General features: G+C 47.3%; 1 protein-coding gene across 1 annotated transcript in view; it reads left to right on the top strand.

The window, feature by feature from the left end:
* LOC311119729 (uncharacterized protein) overlaps positions 1 to 21,631 on the top strand; it is a 28,575-nt gene extending 6,944 nt beyond the window's left edge. The window contains exons 2-6 of the mRNA XM_084194391.1: positions 10,410 to 10,511; positions 10,794 to 11,075; positions 11,299 to 11,435; positions 11,693 to 11,802; positions 20,199 to 21,631. Coding sequence (XP_084050517.1) covers positions 10,410 to 10,511; positions 10,794 to 11,075; positions 11,299 to 11,435; positions 11,693 to 11,802; positions 20,199 to 20,331 — 764 coding nt within the window. The 3' untranslated portion in view covers positions 20,332 to 21,631. The remainder of the gene's footprint in view (positions 1 to 10,409; positions 10,512 to 10,793; positions 11,076 to 11,298; positions 11,436 to 11,692; positions 11,803 to 20,198) is intronic.
* Positions 21,632 to 25,217: the final 3,586 nt, after the last annotated feature.

Below are 25,217 nucleotides of genomic sequence, written 5' to 3' on the forward strand. Positions count from 1 at the left end.
TCGAAAGCCTTAGCCAGGTCGATGAAGACGGCTGCACAGTACTGTCTATTATCGATCGCGGTTATAATATCGTTTAGGACCTTGAGCGTGGCTGAAGTGCACCCGTGACCAGCTTTCAAAAACTTTCGAAAGGCAGGGCAGGATGGATATGGGTCTGTAACAGTTTGGATCTAGAGTGTCACCTCCTTTGAAGAGGGGGATGACCGCGGCAGCTTTCCAATCTCTAGGGATCTCAGACGTTACGAAAGAGAGGTTGTACAGGCTAGTAATAGGGGTTGCGACAATTTCGGCGGCTAGTTTTAGAAAGAAAGGGTCCAGATTGTCTAGCCCAGATGATTTGTAGGGGTCCAGATTTTGCAGCTCTTTCAGAACATCAGCTGTCTGGATTTGTGTGAAGGAGAAGCGGGGGGGGGGGGGTATGGGAAAGTTGCAGTGGAGGGTGCAGAGCTGGTGGCCGGGGTAGTGGTAGCCAGGTGGAAAGCATGGCCAGCCGTAGCAAAATGCTTGTTGAAATTCTCGATTATTGTAGATTTATCGGTGGTGATAGTGTTTCCTAGCCGCAGTGCAGTGGGCAGCTGGGTGGAAATGCTCTTATTCTCCATGGACTTTACAGTGTCCCAAAACTTTTTGGAGTTAGTGCTACAGGATGCAAATTTCTGTTTGAAAAAGTTAGCCTTTGCTTTCCTAACTGCTTGTGTATATTGGTTCCTAACTTCCCTGAAAAGTTGCATATCGCGGGGGCTATTTGATGCTAATGCAGTACGCCACAGGATGTTTTTGTGCTGGTCAAGGGCAGTCAAGTCTGAGGAGAACCAGGGGCTATATCTGTTCTTAGTTCTGTATTTTTTGAATGGGGCATGTTTATTTAAGATTGAGAGGAAATTACTTTTAAAGAACAACCAGGCATCCTCTACTGATGGAATGAGATCTATATCCATCCAGGATACCTGGGCCAGGTCAATTAGGAAGGCCTGCTCGCTGTTTTAGGGAGCGTTTGAAAGTGATGAGGGGTGGTCATTTGACCGCGGACCCGTTACGGACGCAGGCAATAAGGCAGTGATCGCTGAGATCCTGGTTGAAGACAGCAGAGGTGTATTTAGAGGGTAAGTTAGTCAGGATGATATCTATGAGGGTACCCATGTTTACGGATTTAGGGTTGTACCTGGTAGGTTCGTTGATAATTTGTGTGAGATTGAGGGCATCTAGTTTAGATTGTAGGTCTGTAGCAAGCGGCAACAGTGAGAGACTTATTTCTGGAAAGGTGGATTTTTAGAAGTAGAAGCTCAAACTGTTTGGGCACAGACCTGGATAGTATGATAGAGCTCTGCAGGCTATCTCTACAGTAGATTGCAACTCCACCCCCTTTGGCAGTTCTATCTAGACGGAAAATGTTATAGTTGGGGATGGAAATGTCAGAATTTTTGGTGGCCTTCCTAAGCCAGGATTCAGACACTGCTAGAACATCAGGGTTGGCGGAGTGTGCTAACGCAGTGAATAACTCCAACTTAGGAAGGAGGTTTCTGATATTTACGTGCAGAAAACCAAGGCTTTTACGGTTACAGAAGTCAACAAATGATAGCTCCTGGGGAGTAGGAGTGATACTGGGGGCTGCAGGGCCTGGGTTAGCCTCTACATCACCAGAGGAACAGAGGAGGAGTAGACTAAGGATATGAATAAAGGCTTTAAGAACTGGTCTTCTAGTGCGTTGGGTACATAGAATAAAGGGGGCAGATTTCCGGGCGTTGTAGAAAAGATTCAGGGCATTATGTACAGACAAGGATATGGAAGGATATGAGTACAGTTGAGGTAAACCTAAGCGTTGGGTAACAATGAAAGAGATAGCATCACTGGAGACACCGATTGAGCCGGTCTCGGCGTGTATGGGGGGTGGAACAAAGGAACTATTTGAGGCAGTTTGAGAGGGACTTGGGGTTCTACAGTGAAATTGTATAATAAGAACTAACCCAAACAGCAATAGGCAATGCATATTGACATGGGAGAGAGGCATAAAGCAATCACAGGTGTTATTAGAGAGAGCTAAGACAACAACTGGTAATAGCAATAAAGTTTGGGCTGAGGCTAAACAGAATAAACAGGACAGGGTACCGTGTAAAGGAACAGTCCAGCAGGCATCAGCTGTGCAGCTGAGTGATCATAAGGTCCAGTGAACAGCAATATGTGAGTCCGAGAGCAGTTCAAATTGGTGCTTCAGCACAGCTAGCAGGAAGCACAGTTGTAGTTTGCGTGTGCTAGCGGGCCGGGGCTAGCAGATGGATCTTCGTGGTCGTCGCAACGGGAAGCCTGTTGAAACCACATCAGATGATTTCGTCGGCAAACCAGTCGTGTTGGATCGGCGGGGCTCAGTGTCAACACTAGGAGGTCCCGTCCGGTTGACAGAGAGGTAGATAGCCGGGAGATGGGCCTGAGGCTAGCTCAAGGCTAACTGGTGCTTGCTATGGGGCAATGGTAATTAGCCAACAACAAGTTGCAGCTAGCTGGTTGCGATGATCCGGCGCTAGGGACCAGTGATTCCGGCAGAAAGTCCGATATGCTCTGGGTCGATAGCACGCTGTGCAGACTGGCCGACGAATTGTCCAGGCTAGAGCTAGAGCTGGCTGGTGGATAGTGTAGGCCACGGACAGTGGTGAAGACGCTAACGGTGACTAATAGCAAGTAGCCATTCAGTTGCAGCTAGACTAGTTTCAGCTTAAGGTTCTTGATGAAAGTTATAAAGAAATAATAGAATCCTTTCCACGTTGGGTGAGGCGGGTTGCAGGAAAGTATATTTAGTTAAAGAATGAAAAGTAAAATTGAGAAATATATACAAAATAGACAAAAAAACAAGAAACTGGATATTTACACTAGGACACAGAATCAAAAATATCGCCCTTCCGCATTTGCGGTGGAAGGTGGAAGAGCTGGAGCGGTGTTTGACAGACCATGAGACATCCTGAAAATCGGTCTTCTCACAAAATCGTATGTAGCGTCCGAACGGTTTGGCCTACTAACAATTAAAACCACTCTATTGAAAGATGAGACTCTCACAAACGTGATGGGGTTCTCAATTTAGGACGTCCACAAGCCTCACAAGACTCTGAAGGTCCAAGATATCAGTTTTAAAAAGTGTATGGAAGTATATATGGAGATAGTTTAGTGCATGAAATAAGGGGATAAATACATGTAAAAAATATACATAAAATGTTTCCTAATCTTTCTTATTTTTCTCAGACACTTCAGCACAATCTTCCTTTAGAATTGTTTGGGGAGTATCTGTTGTTCCATGTAGTGAATCTGTTATTCAATGTGTTTATTTTGGCTAATAGCAGTAATGACAAATTCAATGTTTCATCCAAGATTTAAAAATAGCTAAATAATCCTTGGTATGATCATCTTAAAACAATTCCATATGTTAGCTTTTTCCACATTTTTTTACATTTCAATGTTATTCTAAAATTGATTACGTCCCCCCCCCCCCACCCCCCCCCCCCCCCCCCCCCCCACATCAATCTACACACAATACTCCATAATGACAAAGCGAAAACAGGTTTTTAGACATTTTTGCAAATGTATACAAAGAAACAGAAATACCTTTTTCACATAAGAATTCAGACCCTTTGCTATGAGACTCGAAGTTGAGCTTAGGTGCATCCTGTTTCCATTGAGCAACCTTGAGATGTTTCTACAACTTGATTGGAGTGCACCTGTGGTAAATTCAATTGATTGGACATGATTTGGAAAGGCACACACCTGACTATATAAAGGTCCCACGGATGGCAATGCGTGGCAGAGCAAAAACCAAGCCATGAGGTCGAAGGAATTGTCCATAGAGCCCCGAGACAGGATTGTGTTGAGGCACAGATCTGGGGAATTGTACCAAAAAACTTCTGCAGCATTGAAGGTTCCCAAGAACACAGTGGCCTCCATCATTCTTAAATGGAAGAAATTTGGAACCACCAAGACTCTTCCTAGAGCTAGCTTCCTGGCAAAACTGAGCAATCTGGGAGAAGTGCCTTAGTCAGGGAGGTGACCAAAAACCCGATGGTCACTCTGAAAGAGCTAAAGAGTTCCTCTGTGGAGATGGGAGAACCTTCCAGAAGGACAACCATCTCTGCAGCACTCCACCAATCAGACCTTTTTGGTAAAGTGGCCAGACTGATGCCACTCCTCAGTAAAAGGCACATGACAGCCCGCTTGGAGTTTGACAAAAAGGCACCTAAAGACTCTCAGACCATGAGAAACAAGTCTGGAGGAAACCTGGCACCATCCCTATAGTGAAGCATGGTGGTTGCAGCATCATGCTGTGGGGATGTTTTTCAGCGGCAGGGACTGGGAGACTAGTCAGGATCGAGGGAAAGATGAACAGAGCAAAGTACAGAGAGATCCTTGATGAAAACCTGCTCGAGAGCGTTCAGGACCTCAGACTGGGGTGAAGGTTCACCTTCCAACAGGACAATGACCCTAAGCACAGAGCCAAGACAACACAAGAGTGGCCTTGGGACAAGTCTCTGAATGTCCTTGAGTGGCCCAGCCAGAGCCCAGATTTGAACCCGATTTGAATGTCTCTGGAGAGACCTGAAAATAGCTGTGCAGCGACACTCCACATCCAACCTGACAGAGCTTGAGAGGATCTGCAGCGAAGAATGGGAGAAATTCCCCAAATACAGGTGTGCCAAGCTTGTAGCACCATACCCAAGAAGACTCAAGGCTGTAAAAGCTGCCAGAAATGTTTCAACAAAGTACTGAGTAAAGGATCTCAATACTTATGTAAATGTGATATTTCATTTTTTTATGTTAAATTAGCCAAACAAATCTAAAAAACAGTTTTTGCTTTGTCATTATGGAGTTTGTGTGTAAATTGATGAGGGAAAAAAACAATTTAATCAATTTTAGAATAAGGCTGTAACGTAACAAAATGTGGAAAAAGTCAAGGGGTCTGAATACTTTCCAAATGCACTGTATGTAGACTGAGTATTGCAACACCATAACACACAGTTATACAGACCCGTAAGTCAGCATTTCACTATTAGCATATGTTAGCACATACGAAGCATGTGACAAATAAAATGTGGATTGAAATACGTTCCTGTGCTCATTTTGGGTGCCTGAACTCTGCAATATGTTTAAGCCAATATTTTATAAGAGGTTCTGGAACTCAAGCAGTAGAAAATGTGAGGTGGAAGAAAGGAGAAGTGTGAGTAAACATCTCTGAATACCTCTTCTCACTTAGAGAAGTAACTCTACATGGCCATCGATGGTGTGCATGGCGAAATGTGTTAAACCACTAAGAGTATGAAGCGTTGCAGCAGTGTGAAGCGTTAGGCTAAACTTCTCTGCTGTGGGGGGAGAGAGAGGGAGATACAGAGAGAGACACAGCGAGGCAGATATGGAATGAGAGAGATGGAGAGAGAGAGAAAATATTAGTGAAAACCGTAGACATTTAGACCCCCCTCCCTCAGTCATGCTCTGTGATGTATGTGTGAATTCACAGGGTCCAATCTTTGCTGCATGGAAATATATTTTCACTTCAACGCTTTAATCAGATGGTAAAACTAATATACACTGTGGTAAACTAAACAAATAGAAACTAAATATACAAACTAATCTAGACTGTGGAATACAAACATGTTTTTCAGAAAATAAGGTTGGAGTCACGTGGTGGTGGTTAGTGTCATACTATTGGTTAGACAGTTTCCCCTTTAATGAGGTTGACAGTTAAAACTGCCTCTTACATTAGGCTGAGTCACACAGAGGCTCCAGCGGTGAAGTGAACAGACACAAACCTACAACTGAGATAACAGCATACGTTACAACCGTAGAAGTTACAACCGTAGAAGTTACAACAGTAGAAGTTACAACAGTAGAAGTTACAAGAGTACAAGAGTAGAAGTTACAAGAGTAGAAATTACAAGAGAAGAAGTTACAAAAATCCTAATGAAATAAAGACCATGGATATTGATGATTGTATATACAGCAACGAAACACCCATCAAGCCCTGCAGGAAGGATGGAGTTGGTGATCAACCATCAGGTAACAGTTTATCCTGGTATATGGCTTGATACTGACACATACTTACACCCCAACACACACACACTCGCGCTGCTAAAACACTCGACCACTGCTACTCCAACTTCCGGGATGCCTACAAGGCCCTCCCCCGCCCTCATTTCGGCAAATCTGACCACGACTCCATTTTGCTCCTCCCTTCCTATACACAGAAACTCAAACAGGAAGTGCCCGTGCTAAGGACTAATCAACGCTGGTCTGACCAATCGGAATCCACGCTTCAAGATTGTTTTGATCACGTGGACTGCGATATGTTCTGGGTAGCTTCAGAGAATAATTTTGACTAATATACTGATACGGTGACTGAGTTTATCAGGAAGTGTATAGGAGATATTGTACCCACTGTGACTATTAAAACCTACCCTAACCAGAAACCGTGGATAGATGGCAGCATTCATGCAAAACTGAAAGCGCGAACCATCGCATTTAACAATGGCAAGGTGACTGGGAATATGGCAGAATGCAAACAGTGTAGTTAGTGGTCCTCTGTAGCTCAGCTGGTAGAGCACGGCGCTTGTAACGCCAAGGTAGTGGGTTCGATCCCCGGGACCACCCATACACAAAAATGTATGCACGCATGACTGTAAGTCGCTTTGGATAAAAGCGTCTGCAAAATGGCATATTATCATTATATTATTATTCCCTCTTCAAGGCAATCAAACAGGCAAAATGTCAGTACAGGGACTAAGTGGAGTCAGCGGCTCAGACAAGAGACGTATCAAGAGACAGACTGAGACTCTCACAAACGTGATGGGATTATCCATTTAGGACGTCCACAAGCCTCACAAGACTCTGAAGGTCCATGATACCAGTTTAAAAAAGTGTGTGGAAGTACACTGCTCAAAAAAATAAAGGGAACACTAAAATAACACATCCTAGATCTGAATGAAATAATCTTATTAAATATTTTTTTCTTTACATAGTTGAATGTGCTGACAACAAAATCACACAAAAATTATCAATGGAAATCAAATGTATCAACCCATGGAGGTCTGGATTTGGAGTCACCCTCAAAATTAAAGTGGAAAACCACACTACAGGCTGTTCCAACTTTGATGTAATGTCCTTAAAACAAGTCAAAATGAGGCTCAGTAGTGTGTGTGGCCTCCACGTGCCTGTATGACCTCCCTACAACGCCTGGGCATGCTCCTGATGAGGTGGCGGATGGTCTCCTGAGGGATCTCCTCCCAGACCTGGACTAAAGCATCCGCCAACTCCTGGACAGTCTGTGGTGCAACGTGGCGTTGGTGGATGGAGCGAGACATGATGTCCCAGATCTGCTCAATTGGATTCAGGTCTGGGGAACGGGCGGGCCAGTCCATAGCATCAATGCCTTCCTCTTGCAGGAACTGCTGACACACTCCAGCCACATGAGGTCTAGCATTGTCTTGCATTAGGAGGAACCCAGGGCCAACCGCACCAGCATATGGTCTCACAAGGGGTCTGAGGATCTCATCTCGGTACCTAATGGCAGTCAGGCTACCTCTGGCGAGCACATGGAGGGCTGTGCGGCCCCCCAAAGAAATGCCACCCCACACCATGACTGACCCACCTCCAAACCAGTCATGCTGGATGATGTTCCAGGCAGCAGAACGTTCTCCACGGCGTCTCCAGACTCTGTCACGTCTGTCACATGTGCTCAGTGTGAACCTGCTTTAATCTGTGAAGAGCACAGGGCGCCAGTGGCGAATTTGCCAATCTTGGTGTTCTCTGGCAAATGCCAAACGTCCTGCACGGTGTTGGGCTGTAAGCACAACCCCCACCTGTGGACGTCGGGCCCTCATACCACCCTCATGGAGTCTGTTTCAACCGTTTGAGCAGACACATGCACATTTGTGGCCTGCTGGAGGTCATTTTGCAGGGCTCTGGCAGTGCTCCTCCTGCTCCTTCCTGCACAAAGGCGGAGGTAACAGTCCTGCTGCTGGGTTGTTGCCCTCCTACGGCCTCCTCCACGTCTCCTGATGTACTGGCCTGTCTCCTGGTAGCGCCTCCATGCTCTGGACACTACGCTGACAGACACAGCAAACCGTCTTGCCACAGCTCGCTTTGATGTGGCATCCTTGATGAGCTGCACTCCCTGAGCCACTTGTGTGGGTTGTAGACTCCGTCTCATGCTACCACTAGAGTGAAAGCACTGCCAGCATTCAAAAGTGACCAAAACATCAGCCAGGAAGCATAGGAACTGAGAAGTGGTCTGTGGTCACCACCTGCAAAACCAGTCCTTTATTGGGGGTGTCTTGCTAATTGCCTATAATTTCCACCTGTTGTCTATTCCATTTGCACAACAGCATGTGACATTTATTGTCAATCAGTGTTGCTTCCTAAGTGGACAGTTTGATTTCACAGAAGTGTGATTGACTTGGAGTTACATTGTGTTGTTTAAGTGTTCCCTTTATTTTTTTGAGCAGTGCATATATGGAGATAGTTTAGTGCATGAAATAAGGGGATAAATACATGTAAAAAATATACATAAAATGTTTCCTGATCTTTCTTATTTTTCTCAGACACTTGAGAACAAACTTCCTTTAGAATCTACACACAATACCCCATAATGACAAAGTGAAAACAGGTTTTTAGACATTTTTGCAAATGTATACAAAGAAACAAAAATATATTTTTTACATAAGTATTCAGACCCTTTGCTATGAGACTCGAAGTTGAGTTTAGGTGCATCCTGTTTCCATTGAGCAACCTTGAAATGTTTCTACAACTTGATTGGAGTGCACCTGTGGTAAATTCAATTGATTGGACATGATTTGGAAAGGCACACACCTGTCTATATAAGGTCCCACGGATGACAATGCGTGGCAGATCAAAAACCAAGCCATGAGGTCGAAGGAATTGTCCATAGAGCCCCGAGACAGGATTATGTTGAGGTACAGATCTGGGGAAGGGTACCAAAACATTTCTTCAGCATTGAAGGTCCCCAAGAACACAGTGGCCTCCATCATTCTTAAATGGAAGAAGTTTGGAACCACCAAGACTCTTCTTAGAGCTGGCTGCCTGGCAAAACTCAGCAATCTGGGAGAAGTACCTTGGTCAGGGAGGTGACCAAAAACCAGATGGTCACTCTGAAAGAGCTAAAGAGTTCCTCTGTGGAGATGGGAGAACCTTCCAGAAGGACAACCATCTCTGCAGCACTCCACCAATCAGGCCTTTTTGGTAAAGTGGCCAGACGGAAGCCACTCCTCAGTAAAAGGCACATGACAGCCCGCTTGGAGTTTGCCAAAAGGCACCTAAAGACTCTCAGACCATGAGAAAGAAGTCTGGAGGAAACCTGGCACCATCCCTACGGTGAAGCATGGTGGTGGCAGCATCATGCTGTGGGGATGTTTTTCAGCGGCAGGGACTGGGAGACTAGTCAGGATCAAGGGAAAGATGAACAGAGCAAAGTACAGAGAGATCCTTGATGAAAACCTGCTCGAGAGTGTTCAGGACCTCAGACTGGGGAAAAGGATCACCTTCCAACAAGACAATGACCCTAAGCACAGAGCCAAGACAACACAAGAGTGGCTTCGGGACAAGTCTCTGAATGTCCTTGAGTGGCCCAGCCAGAGCCCGGACTTGAACCCGATCGAACGTCTCTGGTGAGACCTGATAATAGCTGTGCAGCGACGCTCCCCATCCAACCTGACAGAGCTTGAGATGATCTGCAGAGAAGAATGGGAGAAACTCCCCAAATACAGGTGTGCCAAGCTCGTAGCGTCATACCCTAGGAGACTCAAGGCTGTAAAATCTGCCAAAATTGCTTCAACAAAGTACTGAGTAAAGGGTCTGAATACTTATGTAAAAAAATTGAAAAACCTGTTTATGCTTTGTCATTATGGGGTTTGTGTGTAGATTAATGAGGGGGGAAAATTATTTAATAAATGTTAGAATAAGGCTGTAACGTAACAAAATGTGGAGTAAGTCAAAGGGTTTGAATACTTTCCGAATGCACTGTAGCCAGTTATTCTGACTGTATTAATTCCTTGTATGAATATTTTAAATGTTGTATCTTTAACTGTGCATTGTTGGAAAAGGACCCTTAAGTCAGCATTTCACTATTAGCATGTGTTTACGAAGCATGTGACAAATAAAATGCAGATTGAAATACATTCAATCATACGTTCCTGTCCTCATTTTGGGTGCCTGAACTCTGCAATATGTTTAAGCCAGTGTTCTATAAGAGGTTCTGGAAGTCAAGCAGTATAAAGTGTGAGGTGTTGGAACTCAGTTCTGGTGTTCTGTCCCTTGTCAAGTTTGTGTTTTTTCCTCGGTGCTTCAAAGAGCAAATGGACACAAAAGTCAATGCAAATACAACGCTGATAAAGAGCAAGTTCTTATGGTAATAATTTGTGCTTCAGTGTTTTATCAGTGGTGGAAGAGATACTCTGGAGCTGCTGCAGTGAGTCTGGGGCTGCTGTGTGTTCTCCTATTGGCTGGGATCATAGGCCTGTTGCTCTACCGTGAGTTTGATATGTTCTCAATCAAACTTTCTCTTAATCATCAGTGGTGTAATGATCAGGGATCAATTCCATTTCAACTCCATTCAATTCAATTCAGAAAGTACACCAAATTCCAATTCCACATTTTCTTCATTGAAAAGCATTGAAGATAATTGGAATTCTATTAGAATTCCAGTGTACTTCCTGAATTGACTGGAATTTAAATGCAACTGACCCCAACCCTGATAATGTGTGATTAACTTTTCCACTGTTACCTTGTTCATTGATCGTATTATTTCACAGAGAGAAACCAATTGACCAGCAACAACACCCTGACCAAAGAGAGAGACCAGCTACAGACCAGCAACAACACCCTGACCAAAGAGAGAGACCAGTTACAGACCAGATACAACACCCTGACCAAAGAGAGAGACCAGTTACAGACCAGCTATAACACCCTGACCAAAGAGAGAGACCAGCTACAGACCAGATACAACACCCTGACCAAAGAGAGAGACCAGTTACAGACCAGTTACAAGACCCTGACTAAAGAGAGAGACCAGCTACAGAAAGGTGTTGAGAAAGGTGAGTAAAATTGTCTATTGACTGTTCTGTTTGACAGTCTCTGCATCAGTTCACATGCCACTTACAAACAGGCAATTCAACTTACATTAAAGGAAAAATTTTAGAAAACAATCTACGACTTCCAAATTGTCCATTAGTTAGTGCCCTGTCTTCCTTGAGTGTTTGATTGAGACTTAATTCAATGTGAGTTGTATGTGACTAAAGAAGAACATTTAAATTATAGTGTGTTCGCAAGGATGGAAGAAGCTTGGTAGCAGTTGTTACTACATCTCTACTGAGAAGAACACCTGGGAGAAGAGCAGACAGGACTGCAGAGGTAGAGGAGCAGACCTGGTGATCATCAACAGCCAAGACAAACAGGTGTGTGTGTGAAAAAAAAAGAGAGAGAGAGAGAGAGAGAGAGAGAGAGAGAGAGAGAGAGAGAGAGAGAGAGAGAGAGAGAGAGAGAGAGAGAGAGAGAGAGAGAGAGAGAGAGAGAGAGAGAGAGAGAGAGAGAGAGAGAGAGAGAGAGAGAGAGAGAGAGATACAGAGAGAGAGAGAGATACAGAGAGAGAGAGAGATACAGAGAGAGGTAATGGTTAAGTATTAACAATGTTGTCTCTCTCCCACAACTACAGACATTTGTCAATTGGTTATGTGGAGTAAAGAAATATGTCTGGATTGGTCTGACTGACTCTGTTACTGAGGGGACCTGGAAATGGGTGGACGACACACCACTGACCACAAGGTAAGACATTTAATGAGTTCTGTGTCACTTTGAAATCACTGTCTGGAGTACTAGACTCAGAGTGGACAGCCTGATTATATGTCTTGTTTCTTCTACAGGTATTGGAACAGTGGACAGCCTGATTCTATGTGTTGTTTATTCTACAGGTATTGGAACAGTGGACAGCCTGATTCTATGTGTTGTTTCTTCTACAGGTATTGGAACAGTGGACAGCCTGATTCTATGTGTTGATTCTTCTACAGGTATTGGAACAGTGGACAGCCTGATTCTATGTGTTGTTTCTTCTACAGGTATTGGAACAGTGGACAGCCTGATTCTATGTGTTGTTTCTTCTACAGGTATTGGAACAGTGGACAGCCTGATTCTATGTGTTGTTTCTTCTACAGGTATTGGAACAGTGGACAGCCTGATTCTATGTGTTGTCGCTTCTACAGGTATTGGAACAGTGGACAGCCTGATTCTATGTGTTGTCTCTTCTACAGGTACTGGAACAGTGGATAGCCTGATTATACAGTGGGGAAAAAAAGTATTTTGTCAGCCACCAATTGTGCAAGTTCTCCCACTTAAAAATATGAGAGAGGCCTGTAATTTTCATCATAGGTACACGTCAACTATGACAGAGAAAATGAGGAAAAAAATCCAGAAAATCACATTGTAGGATTTTTAATGAATTTATTTGCAAATTATGGTGGAAAATAAGTATTTGGTCAATAACAAAAGTTTCTTAATACTTTGTTATATACCCTTTGTTGGCAATGACACAGGTCAAACGTTTTCTGTAAGTCTTCACAAGGTTTTTGTCACACTCTGGCTCCAGGACTTGTGTATTTGAGCCAGGGTGTATGTTGTTTTGTTGGGTTTTGGGTGATTTTTTATGTTTGCATGTCTGTCACGTTTATTTCTAGGTGGGGAGTTCTGTTGTGTCTATTTCTAGGTTGTGGTTGTGTTTCCTTGTTTGTATTCAATGACTCCCAATCGGAGGTAACGAGTGTCAGCTGTCGGCTCGTTATCTCTGATTGGGAGCCATATTTATTCGGTCTGTGTTCTCATGTGGGTTGTGGGTTTTTGTTCCTAGTTCAGGCATTGTTTCTGTTGGACTTCACTTTCGTCTTTTGTTTTTGTATTGACGTGCTTTCTAATTAAAGTCATCATGTTCACTCGCAACGCTGCGTATTGGTCCGCTTCCTCAGACGATCGTGACAGAAAAACCCACCATAAAAGGACCAAGCAGCGTGTCCAGGAGCAAAGAGACTGGACATGGGTGGAGGCGCCGGGTAAGGAGATCGAGAGGCTGGCGATGGCCCAGGTGGGCAAATCGTGGTCCTGGGAGGACATGCTCGGGGGCAAGGGACCTTGGGGGAAGATCAAGGCCCTGGCGAGAGAGGAGCATCGGCGGCAGCAGGTTTTTCGTCGGAAGGACGAGAGGCAACCCCAAGAAATGTTTTGGGGGGGGCACATGGCTTGGGCAGCTGGGCAGCAGGAGGCTGCCACAGGTAGACGTGGAGAGAAGGCTACCGGAGTACGGGAGCCATTGGCGAGTAGAGGGAGGGAAGTTGTTGTGGCACGGCGTGAGAGACTGAAGTGTGTTACCAGTCCGGTCCGGCCCGTTCCTGAGCCCCGGTTAAGGCCAGTGGTGTGTGTTCCCAGTACGGACCGGCCTGTGTCTACTCCACGCGTGAAGCCTACGGTGTGCGTCGCCAGCCCAGCCCGGCCTGTTCCTGCGCCACGTAGGAAGCCTACGGTGCGCGTCGCCAGCCCGGTTCGGCCTGTTCCTGCCACCCGCACCAGGGATACGGTGCGCGTCGCCAGCCCTTTCCCACCAGTGCCTACACCACGCACCAAGCCTCCTGTGTGTCCCCAGAGTCCTGTGAGTCCTGTTGCTGCTCTCCGCACTAGGCGTTATGTGAGTCCCCAGGGTCCAGCATGCCCTGTTCCGGCTCTCCGCACTAGCCCTTATGTGCGTTCCCAGGGTCCAGCATGCCCTGTTGCTACTCCCCGCACTAGCCCTGAGATGCGTGTCCTCAGCCCGGTACCTCCAGTTCCGGCACCACGCATCAGGCCTACGGTGCGTCCCCAGGGCCAAGCATGCCCTGTTGCTGCTTCCCGCACTAGCCCTGAGATGCGTGTCCTCAGCCCGGTACCTCCAGTTCCGGCACCACGCATCAGGCCTACGGTGCGTCCCCAGGGTCCAGCATGCCCTGTTGCTTCTCCCCGCACTAGCCCTGAGATGCGTGTCCTCAGCCCGGTACCTCCTGTTCCGGCACCACGCACCAGGCCTACGATGCGCCTCAGACGGCCAGAGTCTGCCGTCTGCCCAACGGGGCCTGAACTGCCCGTCTGCCCAAAGGCGCTTAAGCCGCCAGTCTGCCATGAGCATTCAGAGCCGTCCGCCAGACCGGAGCCGTTAGAGCCTTCTGCCAGACCGGATCAGCCAGAGCCTTCCGCCAGACAGGATCAGCCAGAGCCTTCTGCCAGACAGGATCAGCCAGAGCCTTCTGCCAGACAGGATCAGCCAGAGCCTTCTGCCAGACAGGATCAGCCAGAGCCTTCCGCCAGACAGGATCAGCCAGAGCCTTCTGCCAGACAGGATCAGCCAGAGCCTTCTGCCAGACAGGATCAGCCAGAGCCTTCTGCCAGACAGGATCAGCCAGAGCCTTCTGCCAGACAGGATCAGCCAGAGCCTTCTGTCAGACAGGATCAGCCAGAGCCTTCCGCCAGACAGGATCAGCCAGAGCCTTCCGCCAGCCATGAGCAGCCAGATCCGTCAGCCAGCCATGAGCAGCCAGATCCGTCAGCCAGCCATGAGCAGCCAGATCCGTCAGCCAGCCATGAGCAGCCAGATCCGTCAGCCAGCCATGAGCAGCCAGATCCGTCAGCCAGCCATGAGCAGCCAGATCCGTCAGCCAGCCATGAGCAGCCAGATCCGTCAGCCAGCCATGAGCAGCCAGATCCGTCAGCCAGCCATGAGCCGTCCAGCCAGGATCCGCCAGAGCCGTCCAGCCAGGATCCGCCAGAGCCGTCCAGCCAGGATCCTCCAGAGCCGTCCAGCCGGGATCCACCAGAGCCGTCCAGCCGGGATCCGCCAGAACCGTCCAGCCGGGATCCGCCAGAGCCGTCCAGCCGGGATCCGCCAGAGCCGTCCAGCCGGGATCCGCCAGAGCCGTCCAGCCGGGATCCGCCAGAGCCGTCCAGCCGGGATCCGCCAGAGCCGTCCAGCCGGGATCCGCCAGAGCCGTCTAGCCGGGATCCGCCAGAGCCGACCAGCCGGGATCCGCCATTCAGCCTGGTACTGCCCCTTAGTCCGATACTGCCCCTTAGTCCGGTGCTGCCCCTTAGTCCGGTGCCGCCCCTTAACCCAGTGGGGTTTAGTTGGGGGGTGGTCATGTGGAGGAGGCTAGGGAAGCGGGTGGTGACTAAGGTGGGATGGGGACCACGACCAGGGGCAGAACCGCCACCGTGGACAGACGCCCACCCAGACCCTCCCCTAGACTGTATGCTGGTGCGCCCGGAGTCCGCACCTTTAGGGGGGGGTATTGTCACACTCTGGCTCCAGGACTTGTGTATTTGAGCCAGGGTGTATGTTGTTTTGTTGGGTTTTGGGTGATTTTTTATGTTTGCATGTCTGTCACGTTTATTTCTAGGTGGGGAGTTCTGTTGTGTCTATTTCTAGGTTGTGGTTGTGTTTCCTTGTTTGTATTCAATGACTCCCAATCGGAGGTAACGAGTGTCAGCTGTCGGCTCGTTATCTCTGATTGGGAGCCATATTTATTCGGTCTGTGTTCTCATGTGGGTTGTGGGTTTTTGTTCCTAGTTCAGGCATTGTTTCTGTTGGACTTCACTTTCGTCTTTTGTTTTTGTATTGACGTGCTTTCTAATTAAAGTCATCATGTTCACTCGCAACGCTGCGTATTGGTCCGCTTCCTCAGACGATCGTGACAGAAAAACCCACCATAAAAGGACCAAGCAGCGTGTCCAGGAGCAAAGAGACTGGACATGGGTGGAGGCGCCGGGTAAGGAGATCGAGAGGCTGGCGATGGCCCAGGTGGGCAAATCGTGGTCCTGGGAGGACATGCTCGGGGGCAAGGGACCTTGGGGGAAGATCAAGGCCCTGGCGAGAGAGGAGCATCGGCGGCAGCAGGTTTTTCGTCGGAAGGACGAGAGGCAACCCCAAGAAATGTTTTGGGGGGGGCACATGGCTTGGGCAGCTGGGCAGCAGGAGGCTGCCACAGGTAGACGTGGAGAGAAGGCTACCGGAGTACGGGAGCCATTGGCGAGTAGAGGGAGGGAAGTTGTTGTGGCACGGCGTGAGAGACTGAAGTGTGTTACCAGTCCGGTCCGGCCCGTTCCTGAGCCCCGGTTAAGGCCAGTGGTGTGTGTTCCCAGTACGGACCGGCCTGTGTCTACTCCACGCGTGAAGCCTACGGTGTGCGTCGCCAGCCCAGCCCGGCCTGTTCCTGCGCCACGTAGGAAGCCTACGGTGCGCGTCGCCAGCCCGGTTCGGCCTGTTCCTGCCACCCGCACCAAGTGTACGGTGCGCGTCGCCAGCCCAGCCCGACCTGTTCCGGCCACTCGCACCAGGGATACGGTGCGCGTCGCCAGCCCTTTCCCACCAGTGCCTACACCACGCACCAAGCCTCCTGTGTGTCCCCAGAGTCCTGTGAGTCCTGTTGCTGCTCTCCGCACTAGGCGTTATGTGAGTCCCCAGGGTCCAGCATGCCCTGTTCCGGCTCTCCGCACTAGCCCTTATGTGCGTTCCCAGGGTCCAGCATGCCCTGTTGCTACTCCCCGCACTAGCCCTGAGATGCGTGTCCTCAGCCCGGTACCTCCAGTTCCGGCACCACGCATCAGGCCTACGGTGCGTCCCCAGGGCCAAGCATGCCCTGTTGCTGCTTCCCGCACTAGCCCTGAGATGCGTGTCCTCAGCCCGGTACCTCCAGTTCCGGCACCACGCATCAGGCCTACGGTGCGTCCCCAGGGTCCAGCATGCCCTGTTGCTTCTCCCCGCACTAGCCCTGAGATGCGTGTCCTCAGCCCGGTACCTCCTGTTCCGGCACCACGCACCAGGCCTACGATGCGCCTCAGACGGCCAGAGTCTGCCGTCTGCCCAACGGGGCCTGAACTGCCCGTCTGCCCAAAGGCGCTTAAGCCGCCCGTCTGCCATGAGCATTCAGAGCCGTCCGCCAGACCGGAGCCGTTAGAGCCTTCTGCCAGACCGGATCAGCCAGAGCCTTCCGCCAGACAGGATCAGCCAGAGCCTTCTGCCAGACAGGATCAGCCAGAGCCTTCTGCCAGACAGGATCAGCCAGAGCCTTCTGCCAGACAGGATCAGCCAGAGCCTTCCGCCAGACAGGATCAGCCAGAGCCTTCTGCCAGACAGGATCAGCCAGAGCCTTCTGCCAGACAGGATCAGCCAGAGCCTTCTGCCAGACAGGATCAGCCAGAGCCTTCTGCCAGACAGGATCAGCCAGAGCCTTCTGTCAGACAGGATCAGCCAGAGCCTTCCGCCAGACAGGATCAGCCAGAGCCTTCCGCCAGCCATGAGCAGCCAGATCCGTCAGCCAGCCATGAGCAGCCAGATCCGTCAGCCAGCCATGAGCAGCCAGATCCGTCAGCCAGCCATGAGCAGCCAGATCCGTCAGCCAGCCATGAGCAGCCAGATCCGTCAGCCAGCCATGAGCAGCCAGATCCGTCAGCCAGCCATGAGCAGCCAGATCCGTCAGCCAGCCATGAGCAGCCAGATCCGTCAGCCAGCCATGAGCCGTCCAGCCAGGATCCGCCAGAGCCGTCCAGCCAGGATCCGCCAGAGCCGTCCAGCCAGGATCCGCCAGAGCCGTCCAGCCGGGATCCACCAGAGCCGTCCAGCCGGGATCCGCCAGAACCGTCCAGCCGGGATCCGCCAGAGCCGTCCAGCCGGGATCCGCCAGAGCCGTCCAGCCGGGATCCGCCAGAGCCGTCCAGCCGGGATCCGCCAGAGCCGTCCAGCCGGGATCCGCCAGAGCCGTCCAGCCGGGATCCGCCAGAGCCGTCTAGCCGGGATCCGCCAGAGCCGACCAGCCGGGATCCGCCATTCAGCCTGGTACTGCCCCTTAGTCCGATACTGCCCCTTAGTCCGGTGCTGCCCCTTATTCCGGTGCCGCCCCTTAACCCAGTGGGGTTTAGTTGGGGGGTGGTCATGTGGAGGAGGCTAGGGAAGCGGGTGGTGACTAAGGTGGGATGGGGACCACGACCAGGGGCAGAACCGCCACCGTGGACAGACGCCCACCCAGACCCTCCCCTAGACTGTATGCTGGTGCGCCCGGAGTCCGCACCTTTAGGGGGGGGTATTGTCACACTCTGGCTCCAGGACTTGTGTATTTGAGCCAGGGTGTATGTTGTTTTGTTGGGTTTTGGGTGATTTTTTATGTTTGCATGTCTGTCACGTTTATTTCTAGGTGGGGAGTTCTGTTGTGTCTATTTCTAGGTTGTGGTTGTGTTTCCTTGTTTGTATTCAATGACTCCCAATCGGAGGTAACGAGTGTCAGCTGTCGGCTCGTTATCTCTGATTGGGAGCCATATTTATTCGGTCTGTGTTCTCATGTGGGTTGTGGGTTTTTGTTCCTAGTTCAGGCATTGTTTCTGTTGGACTTCACTTTCGTCTTTTGTTTTTGTATTGACGTGCTTTCTAATTAAAGTCATCATGTTCACTCGCAACGCTGCGTATTGGTCCGCTTCCTCAGACGATCGTGACAGTTTTCACACACTGTTGCTGGTATTTTGGCCCATTCCTCCATGCAGATCTCCTCTAGAGCAGTGATGTTTTGGGGCTGTCGCTGGGCAATACGGACTTTCAACTCCCGCCAAAGATTTTCTATGGGGTTGAGATCTGGAGACTGGCTAGGCCACTCCAGGACCTTGAAATGCTTCTTACGAAGCCACTCCTTCGTTGCCCGGGCGGTGTGTTTGGGATCATTGTCATGCTGAAAGACCCAGCCACGTTTCATCTTCAATGCCCTTGCTGATGGAAGGAGGTTTTCACTCAAAATCTCACGATACATGGCCCCATTCATTCTTTCCTTTACACGGATCAGTCGTCCTGGTCCCTTTACAGAAAAACAGCCCCAAAGCATGATGTTTCCACCCCCATGCTTCACAGTAGGTATGGTGTTCTTTGGATGCAACTCAGCATTCTTTGTCCTCCAAACACGACGAGTTGAGTTTTTACCAAAAAGTTATATTTTGGTTTCATCTGACATTCTCCCAATCCTCTTCTGGATCATCCAAATGCACTCTAGCAAACTTCAGACGGGCCTGGACATGTACTGGCTTAAGCAGGGGGACACGTCTGTACTGCAGGATTTGAGTCCCTGGCAGCGTAGTGTGTTACTGATGGTAGGCTTTGTTACTTTGGTCCCAGCTCTCTGCAGGTCATTCACTAGGTCCCCCCGTGTGGTTCTGGGATTTTTGCTCACCGTTCTTGTGATCATTTTGACCCCACAGGGTGAGATCTTGCGTGGAGCCCCAGATCGAGGGAGATTATCAGTGGTCTTGTATGTCTTCCATTTCCTAATAATTGCTCCCACAGTTGATTTCTTCAAACCAAGCTGCTTACCTATTGAAGATTCAGTCTTCCCAGCCTGGTGCAGGTCTACAATTTTGTTTCTGGTGTCCTTTGACAGCTCTTTGGTCTTGGCCATAGTGGAGTTTGGAGTGTGACTGTTTGAGGTTGTGGACAGGTGTCTTTTATACTGATAACAAGTTCAAACAGGTGCCATTAATACAGGTAACGAGTGGAGGATAGAGGAGCCTCTTAAAGAAGAAGTTACAGGTCTGTGAGAGCCAGAAATCTTGCTTGTTTGTAGGTGACCAAATACTTATTTTCCACCATAATTTGCAAATAAATTCATTAAAAATCCTACAATGTGATTTTCTGGATTTTTTTTCCTAATTTTGTCTGTCATAGTTGACGTGTACCTATGATGAAAATTACAGGCCTCTCTCATCTTTTTAAGTGGGAGAACTTGCACAATTGGTGGCTGACTAAATACTTTTTTTCCCCACTGTATGTGTTGTTTCTTCTACAGGTATTGGAACAGTGGACAGCCTGATTCTATGTGTTGTTTCTTCTACAGGTATTGGAACAGTGGACAGCCTGATTCTATGTGTTGTTTCTTCTACAGGTATTGGAACAGTGGACAGCCTGATTCTATGAGTTGTTTCTTCTACAGGTATTGGAACAGTGGACAGCCTGATTCTATGTGTTGTTTCTTCTACAGGTATTGGAACAGTGGACAGCCTGATTCTATGAGTTGTTTCTTCTACAGGTATTGGAACAGTGGACAGCCTGATTCTATGTGTTGTTTCTTCTACAGGTATTGGAACAGTGGACAGCCTGATTCTATGTGTTGTTTCTTCTACAGGTACTGGAACAGTGGAGATCCTAATGGTGGTGTGTACAAGAACTGTGCGTATTTCTACTCCCAGTCATCAGACACAGGAGCATGGTGGGACTATGACTGTTCCTATCAATACAGATGGATCTGTGAGAAATAGGTTTCTCTGTACTGCTAGAGACCATTTCAGACAGATGTTTTAAATCCTTAAACCCAGACTTGGAGCAAACAAAATAGCGATTGATTTGCAACGCTTGCAGTTAGCCACTGATTCCTTCCAAACCGCTCATTGTTGAATTTGTGATTTCTGACTTGTTGTGTAATGTTTATGTCCAATGGTGATGAACACCAATACCTTTAACTATAGTTTATCTTCATCTGACAAGGATTGAAAAGGATTTGCCAGTAGATTGTCAAAGTTATTCATGATGATGACTGCTTGTTTAGCTTGTTAGCTAAGATTTTGAAAGTAACATGATCAGTCCAATCAAAGCTATGGTAGATATAACGTGATTTGACGTCATTTTATCTGTGGCCAATGACCTTGAGCCTTCTTGGATGGGCTCTTCTAATGTAACTCTATGGCAGAACCCAAGGGGGCTTGAACTGCCTAACTCTCCCTGTACATTCTCCCGAGTGGCACAGCGGTTTAAGGCACTGCATCTCAGTGCTAGAGGCGTCACTACAGACCCGCTGGTTCGATTCCATGCTGTATCATAATCCGGCTGTGATTGGGAGTCCCATAGGACGGCGCACAATTGGCCCAGCGTCGTCCTGGTTTGGCCGGTGTAGGCCGTCATTGTAAATAAGAATTTGTTCTTAACTGACTTGCCTAGTTAAATTAAAAATAAATACAAATTCTGCGGTGATATAGTGAGTGACAGAACACTGAGCCAATCACGGCGCAACTAGAGAACATTACCAAAGCGTATGCTCTGTATATTCCGCTGGCTGCCCCACCACCCCAGAAAGCACTGAGCGAGGCTGAAACACCTGCATTTAGGAGCTGCCTTACTCAAGAAAGAGAACATGTTTGTATGCGGCTTTATTAACTTAATTTTTTTTAAAAAAAATTTTTACATTGTTTGCAAACTGATATGTGACATGAATTAATGCCAAAATAACATTCAAAACAGGCAAATAAATATGTCACGCCCTGGCCTTGAGAGGCCGGTCATCTTTAGTTGGTTTGGTCAGGGCGTGAGAATCTATGCTAGAAATTCTATGTTTATGTTCTATGTATTGTATTTCTATATTTGGCCGGGTGTGATTCCCAATCAGAGACAGCTGTCGCTCGTTATCTCTGATTGGGGATCATACTTAAGTAGCCTGTTTGCCTACCTTAGTTGTGGGATCTTGTTCCGTGTCTAGGCTTGTATGTGTATAGCCTGAGGACTTCATGTTACGTTGTTTCTTGTTTTGTTTATTGAGTTTAATAAACATGTTCGCATACCACGCTGCACCTTGGTCTGACCCGTCTCTCAACATTCGTGACAAAATAAAATAAATGATTATTATATATATATATATTTTTGTATCTAAACAGGTGAGGCCCTGAATTTTGTTCATTTCTTGTGGAATTGAAAAAAGTTAGCGTTTAATATGGTTGAAATGTTTACAAACTAGATGCGCTGAAATGAAAGCAACTTCTGACAATGAACACTCGGATTATAGTGATATTATGTCTCATCTCGCAAACAATGTAAAGTATGTTTAGAGATATAACCTAGAGCCAGACGTGATGGCCTGTTGATTTTTAATCCGAGGGTATCCTGCTATTGAGGTGAGTTCTATTACGCTGGCCCGGGTTGAACTGGACAATGGGCCGTCACGTCATCGGGTTAAAGCGGGGAGGGAGGAGTACCCTTCTCAAATCAAACAGTAATCTGCACCCCACGGTCATGTTGTCAACAAGGCAGCATCATGCATCGTCAAGGAACATACAACATCTCTTTTCCATAAAATAAACGTTTGAATTTTCAAACTAGATTTACTTTGGAAGGCATTTAAAGCCTTTTTATCAAAAGCAATCACTTCAATTGCATGTGAAAACACAGAATGCTACTCATTTCTCCATGTGCTTATTTACGTCACTTTTGTTTTGAGCCGACTTTGCCGTCGGCCAGAGCGGAGCACCTGATTCATGCCTGGGAGGCAGCCCGGCTCCAAAAGGAATGAAATCACTTTTCACCCGGTTCAAACTCCTCCCAACGTGGTAACCCGGGCCAGATAAACCAACCCCCTCACTGACACACTTGTTGAATTATGCAAGAGAACAAGACAACACAGTAATTCAGAGGTGACTGAAATTTCATTTTCTTTATAAAAAAAAAAATACAAAATACCTGATACAATAACAAAATGTATATATGAGTGCATTCTTACATGAAATGAGTGCCGGAAGTTGCACAGAATTTTCACAACGTTGAAGTTTGCGGTCAGCAGACCTGAAATTTGCTCTGTGCCATATTTTTTTTGAGGGAACATTGCTCATCATTACCATGGGAACATGGGACTAATCTGAAATCCTTCCTCGGAATGTATCCTGCCAAGCGGAAGGATACTATATTGGAGTAATCCAATAGCTAACGTAACCGTGGTTACACATGTAAACCTTCGTTTTGTTTGTATAGCTTGTTTGACCCGAGTTGTGTCAAGTCACTCCGGATCACACTAACCGAGTGCAGAAAGTAGTCCATCATAACTTTTTCCCCACTGATCTTTGTCGATAGCGCCTGCTAAATTCAGGGCAGCCATGTTGTTGAGAGCAGTAGCAACACTTTAGCAGTTCTCCAATGGCTAACGTTATATCTTTCAAAAAAGCAGCGGTAGCAAGGATTATCTAAGTATACTGAGCAGCTCATGTTATAGACAGAAGCATGCTACATGGCAGACCAATCCGAACTCATCTCTCGGCACGTCCGGCCCATCCATTATCTCAGCCAATCATGGCTAGCGGGAAGGTTCCTGTCTTTTTCCATGGGCTCTATGCCGACCTTCGAGGTATAACGTGGTCCCGGTTCCAGGGACATCACTGGATAGAAAAGCCAATATGGCTGCCAACGCAATGCCATATATGGACATGTGTTTGTGACGTCCGATCTCAGTAGCTCTCCTCTCATTGGTCCACAGCCATCAAGGCGTCATAGATGAGATGAATTGATCATCAGAAATGGTTACAGTTAGATTGGCTAGTTAGTTTGAAAATACATGTAAAGTTTTTTTCAAATAAAAAAAACTAATCTGAATGCGATGCACAATAGTTCTATTCACAAAACGCTCAGCTGGCGACTGTTTAGCTAATGCTAATTAGCTAGCTACAAATAGCTAGCATTAGCTACAAATAGCTAGCTAGATGGGTGATGCATATTTAAGGTGTTAAACAGGAACTCTGGAGCTCAGGCCCAGATCAACACTGCATTTATATGGTCTAATGGCCAACACCACAATAACAAGAGACTCTATCTGTGCTATTAAGTATAGTAGGGCTGCCTATTCTAGGGTTAGTAGGGATCAGGCTTTCCTGACCTGTCAGGCATGAAGGGCATTGGTCACCAACTCTGTTCCTGGAGAGACACAGGGTGTGCAGGCTTCTGTCCCAGCTAACACTATGAGGACTAATACGCTGGAGGGTTTGTAAGTGTTGGGCTTGACCCCACTGCTTACCCCACGACTCTATCTGGTTGAATAGTGTCTACTCACCTGTTGCAGGTAGGCATGCTATATAATGACTCTACAACATAGCTCCAGATATCAGACCAGGTATGGGAGGTAGACTATAGGTCTACATATTATAGCCAGGGTTGGATGATGACCACTTAGTATCCACAGAGCAGGTCAGAAGTTACCTTGGATTTAAGGGGAGGGCAATACCTTCACTTGCAACGTCATCGTAAATTAAGACTGATTCTTCAGTGTGTGTTAGCGTTCACCTCTATGGGATCGTTGTCCCGTATACGGGACGGTTGAGCTAACGTGCACTAAAGTGATTAGCATGACTGTTGTAAGTAACAGCAAACTTTCCAGGACATAGACATGTCTTATATGGGCAGAAAGCTTAAATTATTGTTAACCTAACTGCACTGTCCAATTTACACCAGCTATTACAGTGAAAAAAGACCATGCTGTTGTTTGAGGAGAGTGCACAACAACAAAAAACGTATCACGGCAACTGGTTTGATACATTCACCTCTGAAGGTAAATAAGGTACTTACATTCAGTAATCTTGCTCTGATTTGTCATCCTAAGGGTCCCAGAGATAAAATGTAGCATAGTTTTGTTTGATCAAATCAATTTTTATATTCAAATGTAGGAACTGGGTTCTACAGTTTGAACCCATGTTGTCTCTGGCTCCACACCCACCCCGCCCGGCCATCTAGATGTGTGAAAGTTAGTGTATAAGCTAATGATCCATCATGTATGACATTCCTTGGAGTGTGTAAACTTACATTTTGTTTTACCATATCATTTTTGTATGTTGTCTATAGTTATGTACTTGAAAATGTATCAATTGACCAATTCGGCACATTTGGGCAGACTTCATACAAAATAGTCCAGTATTGCAATGCTTCACTGGATCAATCTGAATCTTTGCACACACACTGCTGCCATCTAGTGGCCACAATCTAAATTGCGTCTAAACTGCAATATTATATTGTGACCTTTCTCTTGCATTTCAAAAATGATGGAATAAAACATATATAGAAAACGCATGTTTTTTTGTTTGTATTATCTTTTACCAGATCTAATGTGTTATATTCTCCTACATTAATTTCACATTTCCACAAAGTCTATGCATATCCTTGCTTCAGGTCCTGAGATACAGGCAGTTAGATTTGGGTATGTCATTTTAGGCGAAAATTGAAAGAAAGGGTCTGATCCTTAAGAGGTTAATAACTGCATTAAATCCTGAAATGTTTAATTGTAAATATGTTGCATGATGTATCTGATCAATTACGTATGTATCTGTTATAGTGTGGACAGTATTTAAATAATTACATTTAATATGTGTTGTACTTACCTGCAGTGGCGTGGAGAGGAGGGGCT

The sequence above is a fragment of the Coregonus lavaretus genome (assembly GCF_964263955.1).
Source record: "Coregonus lavaretus genome assembly, contig: HAP1_SCAFFOLD_336, whole genome shotgun sequence".
Classification (NCBI taxonomy): Eukaryota; Metazoa; Chordata; class Actinopteri; order Salmoniformes; family Salmonidae; genus Coregonus; species Coregonus lavaretus.